The sequence below is a fragment of the Myotis davidii genome, unplaced genomic scaffold (genome assembly GCF_000327345.1).
Source record: "Myotis davidii unplaced genomic scaffold, ASM32734v1 scaffold461, whole genome shotgun sequence".
Lineage (NCBI taxonomy): Eukaryota > Metazoa > Chordata > Mammalia > Chiroptera > Vespertilionidae > Myotis > Myotis davidii.
In genome coordinates, this window is record NW_006295825.1 from 675,572 (window position 1) to 684,235 (window position 8,664).

An 8,664-nucleotide genomic window follows, 5' to 3' on the forward strand; every position below is an offset into this window, starting at 1 on the left:
GCCACAGGTGCCATGTATATTCAGCCATGATGTCACATATCTATCAAGGAGCCCGGCATTTGTTGAGGATAAGCATTCAGCTCAGCGTGCAAAAAGGGCTTGTCAATCCTTCCGGCTCCAAACATTCCCCGAGCCTTCTTCTGTGCCAGGCATGGGGCAGAGGGCACCCACAGAATGCCACTGCCAGCCTCTCTGCACTAGCAGGAGCCCTTGGCTGGAAGGGCAGCATAGAGGCCTACAGGCATTCTTAGCTGTCTGCATGACTTGCACAACGCCCTTAACCAGAATCAGTTTCCTACCTACAGAGTAGAGATAACACATATCCCGCATGCCTCATGTTGTTGAATCAGGAAGTACATGGATGTAAAAACAATGAACAGTATACAGAGCCTTGCAAAACAAATACTATGATTACCACCAACACTGTGACCCTCTTGTGCCAAGATACTATAGACTGAAAATAATCAACCATCAATAAAGTCAAAGCCTTCACAGGGATTAGCAAAGCTTTGATTTTGGGAGCGGAGCATTTTCTGCCCTCTGCCTTTACTGCCATCTCAAGGCTTGGTTAGTCATTCAACAAAATTTTACCAAACTAGATGCCAAGGAACATGCTATGCACTGGAGATAATGATGAATAAGACCCAGCCCCAGACTTCCCCAAGTCCAGCCCAACTAGACAGAGTCACACAAACAATTTAAGTGAGACATGTACAGAGAGCTCTTAAAGGCAGAGCAGATGACCACTGCCTGGAATGGGATGGAGAGGTCTGTGATGATTTACAGAATTGGTGACTTACAAGTTAAGCTCTGACGTAAGATTAGGATTTCAACATGCACTGAGAATGGAGGAGGGAATCCCAGGATAAAATGCAGTCTGAGCAGAGGCCAGAGCCCACTGGGAAAGAGGGGTGGATGAACCATGGAGAAGTTGAATCCAAAATCTACCTAGACCTGACTCCCAACATCTGGCTAGAGTCACAGGAAGAGTGTGTTACCTTCCCTTTATGTCAGTGACCACCCCTCCCTATTCCTTCCTACACACACACACACAGACAGACACACACACACACCCCACCCGGGAACCCTCTTTAAACTTGGAGGAAGGTGAATTTGCAGCCTCCTGTTCACTGAAAATAATTCTTTTGTTTCCTGCACATCCCCCAAAATTGCAAGTATGGCCGGCATTGTCTCCATTCTAAGTCTGTGTAGATAAAGAACAGGCAAAAAAAAACCCGATCATTAGAAGTTCTTTGGAAAGTGAGAATTTTCTCTCCTTCTTACCTGATAGAGAATAAGGCACTCTACGTTGGGAATCTGGTACTGGCCCTTACTATTAGTCCTGTTAATCATAAAAAGTTTACAGTATCTATGAATCCTAGAAAGTGGTGTCTATGAATCCTGGGCAAGTGTTATTATGCCCATTTTACAAATGTGGAAATCAACCCGAGGATCTGAAAGAATTTACATAAGAAAACTCAGATTGTGAGAGAAAGGGTCGAAAAACAAACCCAAGTCTGCTGACTCCAAAGCTTTTCCGCTATGCCACACTGTCTCAGGCTATGTTTTCTGAAAAGTCACACTCACGGTTCAAAATAGAGCCTGCTGTGTAATGAGGCCAACTTCCCCTAACCCTTCTTTGTAGCCCTGGGTTCTTTTCTCTGCCAAGAGATAGGATAGCAACAAAGATCTCCAAGATCCCTTTCAACAATAAAATTTAATCTACTTAATATCTTGGAGCTTGAATGTGTGCCTAGTGGTGCACTATATGATCATGTGAAGTTCACTGTATAAACCTCAAATGGTAGCAAGGCATTGCCATGACCACCACTTTGCAGAGAAGCAGCAGGCACAGAGTGGCCATGTGGTGAGTGAACAGTGGCACGGGGAAAGCAGCTCAGATCGCACACTTTTCCTCTACACCAGGCACTGCTATTCAAAAGCACTGCAGCTTGAAAATTCTGAAGCCTGCAGACTCTCAGATCCCTGTGGAAGAGAGGATAGTCTCTGGACTCAAATGAAACACTTGGAGAGGCAGAAACATTCATTCAAAATCTGATCAGGAAACTGAGCTCTTTTCACTGCACTGTTAACACCCAAAACAAGTACCACTCTGAGACATGAACAGTACGTCCTCCGGGAATCCTGCATTTGGCCTGTCCACTCCAAAACTCTCCAAGCCTATACCCAACTTCCTAGAAATTAGACCCCACTCTACAAAACAACACATGGATTCATCTAGTGCTCAGCCCCACCCCACCACTACAGAATCTCAGTAAGAAAGACCAGATCCCTTCCAGCTGTCTCTACCATCTCTGAAGTCCTCTCCACTCCTGCCTTTGTGCTTGCAGGGAACACAGGCACTTTCCTGGACACCCTGCCATCATTCCAATTTCTCTGTTTTTAATCTCTCTCAGCATATTCATGCATGTGACTTTAACATTTCTTTAGGAAAAAACCCAAAACTTTAATTACTCAGTTTCTGAAAGACAACTTTCTAAACCATGAGTCTATTATAATGAAATCAAACATCACATTTAGTCTTCCTAAAAATATTACCCCAGCACAATGTCTTTTTGTTCCCACATGCCCATCACCCAAATGCACACACATATACTTTAGACTGTCATTTTGACACTGGAGTGTATAATTTAAATGTCTTTAATAGCATCTACTCAAAGGACATTTGCACATGATTCTTCACTTTACTTCAAAGCTCTGATGAAAACTGCAGCTTTTACTAAATAGGAAAATATGTGGATGGCAAATGCTGACAAAATTCTGACACGATTTTAAAATGCATTCAATTCACCCATTAACAATGGCATCTTTTTCAAATTTTCAGCAACAGTCCTTTATATCCATCTCTCAGCCCAGTGCCTGGTATATATAAAGTATATACTAAATATCGGTTAAATCGCCGAAACCGGTTTGGCTCAGTGGATAGAGCGTCGGCCTGCGGACTGAAAGGTCCCAGGTTCGATTCCGGTCAAGGGCATGTACCTGGGTTGCGGGCACATCCCCAGTAGGAGATGTGCAGGAGGCAGCTGATCGATGTTTCTCTCTCATCGATGTTTCTAACTATCTCTCTCCCTTCCTCTCTGTAAAAAAATCAATAAAATATATATTTAAAAAAATATATATCGGTTAAATCAATGTTAATACATCTTTATCCTCTTAACACACAAGTCAGACATCTATTGTAATTTTAGTCATAATCTAAATCTATCTAACCTCAACTCAAATGCCATTCGAGTCAACAGCAAATACCAAGCAGCTGCTTGCATTCAAAGTATACATACCTCTGTCATTTGACCTGTTTTGAAGTTGTCTTCTTGTTTGGAAGACAAATGGTTAGCAGCTGCAAGTTCAATTACAAAGTGCTTGGTAGGAAGGCAGAGAAAGAACGGGAGGAATCAATGTGTTGTTTCACATATTAAGCATGGAATTTCTTTCCAACAAACATCTTTCATTTCCCCAGGGAAACCCAATCTAAGCATGCCCTTTGAACTTAGAAAAACATAGGGCTGTACTTTGGGAAGAACCTAGTTTGAAGGCCAGGCAAAGCTGTGAGAGCAGGGAGTCACTCCTTTTGCATTATCTCCACTTTGTTAATTTTTCATTAAGGGAGAGTGTGGAGCAATGGAAAAGCCACCAGTCCAAAGGCCTGGATTAATTAGATATATGACAATGAACAAGTTACTTCCTGCCTTTGTCCATCATTTTCTCCTTCACAAAATAAACAAAAATCAAATAAATTAATAAAAGGGTAAAATTGTATAACCTCTAGGCACTAACAGGATTTTCTGCAATGATGGAAATGTTCTAATCTGTGCTCTCCAATACAGTAGCTACTAGCCACATGGGGCCACCTAGTGCAACTTAGGAACTGATTTTTAAACTTTAATTTTAATTAATTTAAACTTATATAGCTACATATGGCTAGCTACAGTTTTGGAGAGTGAAGCTCTAAAAAGATCTCTAACATTTTATGCAATCTTTGGAGGGTGGTGGGAAAAGCCTGGTGTTAAGAGTAGGACAGACCCAGGTTCTAAACTTAGTTCCACCACTTACTACTTGTATAACCTTGCACAAATAGTTAACTTCATTTTCCTTCTTTGTACAATAGAATAGTATGACCTTTCTTGCAGAATTTTAGAGCGAATTCAAGATAATGATGTAAATGGACCAGATAAACTCTACATAACAGTAGTTACTTTTCCAGTTATGATGTCCTTCAGGGATAAAAGTTTCATGTCTTCTGACTTCATCCTACTGATCCTTCCTGAGCTGGGACCCATACTTAATTATTACCCTACATATTTTATTGATTTTGGAGAGGGAGGGAGAAGGAGAGAGAGAAGAAAACATTAATGATGAGAATCATCGATTGGCTGTCCCTGCACCGTCCGCCCCCCGCCCCACCCCCCAGTTGGGGATCGAGCCAGCAACCCAGGGCATTGAACCGTGACTTCTGGTTCATGGGTCAATGCTCAACCAATGAGCCACACTAGCCAGGCTTACCCTACAGATGCAGCCCTTGTCTTTCAAGAATGCAATTTGCTCAGGAATTATTCCAGGTCCTCAGCTATGGGCGAGCCCTCTGTAACTCAAATCCTCTGTGCCTCCGGAACTGCTGATTTCCGCTTATCCTGTGTCCCCTCCAGCTCACACCAGCATTCAGGAATTCACAAAACTCCTCCCTGTGATTGCATATCAAGCTGAAACTTTGTTCAATGTAACTAAAGCACCTGTTGCTGGTTTCCGGTACTTTCCTCACCAACTCTCCCCTTGACTTCCCCTAATAAATATTTTATGGCCTTTTAAAATTTAGAAAAGTTTATGATTATCTTTTTTTTGCAACTGTTCAGTATACTCAGAAATAGAAATGCTGCAAACTACATTTATGTCTAATCCAGCATTAGTCTAGTTACCAAAATAAAACAAGGTACAGGAGACTGTTTTAGAAAGAATGTTCCACTAAAATAGTAAAAAGTGTTGCAAATCTCTTATCTAAATTAATATAATGTGTTAAGGGCTTGTTCCAAATATCCCACTGGTCCGTTCTTTGGTAAATGGAACCTTTACATGGTTTAAATGACCAAGTTTACACAAATGACCAAGGTAAGCAGGATAAATTATCTGCCCAGCCGGGTGTGGCTCAGCGGTTGAGCCTCGACCGAGGAACCAAGAGGTCACCGGTTCGATTCCCAGTAAGGGCATATACCTGGGATGCCGGCTCGATCCCCAGTGTGGGGTGTGCAGTAGGCAGCCAATCAATGATTCTCTCTCATCATTGATGTTTCTATCTCTCTCCCTCTCTCTTCCTCTCTGAAATCAATAAAAATATATATTTAAAAAATTATTAATAACTGTTAGAATATTAAGCTGCTCTCTTATTCCCTCCCCCTCCCCCCACTCCTCCCACCCTCATTCCTCAGACTGGAGGAAAGGGGATTGAGAAGAGGGGGTAGGGGAGAGGTAGGCTGAAATACAGGCTGGCATTTTAGTTGGATTTCAATCTGGATTTGAGTAAGCCATTAGACAAAGGTTTACAGTCAGCTTGGATTCATGCTAACTTCTAAGGCCTCCCCCAATAAAGACATTCTTGAAGGATCAGTTACTGAAGGATGGTATGAAATCAAATAAGACAAATAATTTTGACTCTGGACTCTCAAATATAATGAAGGTCTCATTTAATTATTTAAAACTAACCTGTATATAACTCAATAATGAAGGAAACATAACCTGGATCCAGGCAAACCTGTGAATACAGCAATATGATTGGCTAGTCATGCCTTCTTACATCATCCAAATGTTCAAGATTTAACCTGAATCTAGAACCCAAGTAGCTCATTCACTCAATTGTTCCACTTTGTCTAAAAGTTAATGCACTTAAGAGCATTCAAAAGATTCTGAACTTTTCCTGGTAACAGTTAAACTCAAAATAGGTCAATTCCAGAAAGGCATTCATTTTAAGGGATTTTTGCCTGTGGTTATTTTGAAAACCACTGCTTTTAAAACTGACATTATGAAGCTTAAAAATAGGCCTCTTACTAAGGATCTTGGGCTAAAATACCCTTTCCTTCCCCCATTTCCTTATTTCCCTTTTCCCTCAAACACCTAGGAGAGTGATACTATAGAGGTATCTTCTCCAGAGCTTCAGATTATTATTTGAAAAGGAGTTTTTAAAAAATTTTTTAGGATATTGGACAAAGTTACCAAAATTCAGGGTTGAGTAAAAACTTGAAAATTTTTCAAACCAAATGACAACATGTAATATATACACCATAAGAAAATGAGTGGGGCCCTAACCGGTTTGGCTCAGTGGATAGAGCGTCGGCCTGTGGACTCAAGGGTCCCAGGTTCGATTCCGGTCAAGGGCATGTACCTTGCTTGCGGGCACATACCCAGTAGGGCGTGTGCAGGAGGCAGCTGCTCCATGTTTCTCTCTTATCGACGTTTCTAACTCTCTATCCCTCTCCCTTCCTCTCTGTAAAAAATCAATATAATATATTTTTTAAAAAAAAGAAAGAAAGAAAATGAGTGGGAATGAAAACTCAGCCACCTCTTTCCACTCCAGCTGTGTGAACTGCCTGGACGTTCCTTCCCCTCCGTGAGAAGGATTTCCCTCGTCTCATAAACGAAGGCACTGGGCTAGAGAATCTGTAAGGTCCCATCCAGCCCTAACAGGCTCTACTTCTCTAAAGCTGGGCCACTGCTTCCTATTTTCATGGCTCCTTGGAAAGAGTAGAAAAGTCCCTGGGCCAGAAGGTTCTTGGGAAGCTTCATCATACTTACTAGTGTTCCCTTGGGACACAAGAACTGCTAATGAGAGCAATGAAAGATGAGATGGCTATAAAATATAAAAGGTGTTGAGAGGGAAAATTCATGTTTTGCAGATGACACTAGTAGATCTAGAAATGCACATATATCCAAATCAAAATATTACTAGATATAATAAGTATATTTAACAAAGCTGCAAAACAACTCATACAAATCAAACCATAGTTAAGCTGGAAATACAAATTTTAAAAGGTTCAATTACAACAGCATCAAAGGGTTAAGTATCTGAAATATATTAACTCAGGACACAAGAGAATTATTCAGAAGAAGCTATAACACCATCACAGGAAACATTAATAAATGAAAAGTATACAATGAAAACTTAAAGTTTTCTTTAACCTTACCAAATTAAAAAAGTACCAAAACTATAAGAGTGAGTTAAAAGGAAATTTTATAAATAGAACAAATTACCACAAAGACCAAATAAAGGTAAACTGAAAATATAACAGATGGATAATTAAATCTTATTTAATTAACTCCAGTAAGATACCAGAACTCATTGTGGAGAAAAATTAACTTAGACCCCATACCTCAAGTCAAATACATTAATTCCACATGGGACAAAAAGTTAACCATATAAGGGAGAGAAAAAGCTGGAAGAAAATGAAGCCACATACTCCTGCTAGTTATGAAGAGATAACAGATGCCTAAAAAAAGAAAAGGAAGCTATACCATAAAAAAGGAATGCTTCTGAAGAAAAAAATAAATAATTTTTTTCTGAAGCAATACAACATAAAAGGAAAACATCACAACGGGGCAATGTAGTAACCACATAATTTATAAAACTTTAAAATACAAAGCACACTGACCTATTGCTTCAAAGTCAGAAGACAAGCAATTGTGTATGGGTTAATAAAAGACATGAACTAAGAAAAAATAAATAAAATACAAAGCAAATAAAAACTATTCAAACATATTTTAAAAAACAGAGGGGAAGGAAATTTGCCCATGACTTTTCAAAATGTCCAGCTAGCACCAAAAATTCGTCCCACCTACCTCTCCAGCTTCATCTCCTGTGACCTGCACTGATGCACCGGTCACACTCAACTACTTGCCGGCTCCTCCACCCATCCCAAGCTTTCCCACTTGTGTGAAGTGGCTCATCCTTCTCTCTCTTCATGCTTCCCCCACCCCCATTCCCATGGAAATCCTAGCCATCCTTCAAGACTCAGCTCAAATGTCCTCTCCTCCAAGAAGGCTCTCCTAATCTCCTCCACTGGACGTGAGTCTTCCTCTTCTCAGTGAGCTCCTACAGTACTTTCTTTGTGCCTCTTCTCTTAGGGCACCTTTCTTACTCTGCAGCCATTTGTTTCCTTCTTGTGCCCCTGGCAACCTCTTCCTCCTAGATGAGATTTTTAAGATCTTGGGAGGCAAAGACAGCCTTACTCACCGACCTACAGTTTCTAGCATAGTGCATTACATTCAGTAAATAGTCAAAACATATGAAACTGAATTGATGAAATACAGAAAAATAATCCCATTTCAAAAATACAGTCTGGCTAACTATTAACATAAAGCAGACTGACCTTTAAAGGAGCCCTTGTACTGCCTACTAAACTATCAAAAACCACTAAACTTAAAACACACACACACACACACACACACACACACACACACACACACACACTTCCTGAATCTTAAGGAAACAGTTGAAATTAATTGTAAATTTCAGTTCTATCTTTTTTGGGGGACATATTCTATTAATGTGTAAGGTGGTAATTACAACAGCGGTAACATGGTTCATTGCCTCTGATTCTGTGTATGAAGTAAACTAAAGCAGAACAACATAAACTGGTTCAGAACATTTAGAAGAGTATC

The 8,664-nt window shown here is 40.4% G+C and overlaps 1 protein-coding gene across 1 annotated transcript in view; it reads right to left on the minus strand.

Annotated features, from left to right (window-relative positions):
• Positions 1–7,901, minus strand: part of MAP2K1 (mitogen-activated protein kinase kinase 1) — a 61,858-nt gene extending 53,957 nt beyond the window's left edge. Inside the window, exon 1 of the mRNA XM_015568477.1 lies at positions 7,843–7,901. Within this exon, the coding sequence (XP_015423963.1) occupies positions 7,843–7,856 (14 nt within the window). The 5' untranslated portion in view covers positions 7,857–7,901. The remainder of the gene's footprint in view (positions 1–7,842) is intronic.
• Between the last annotated feature and the right edge of the window lie 763 nt (positions 7,902–8,664).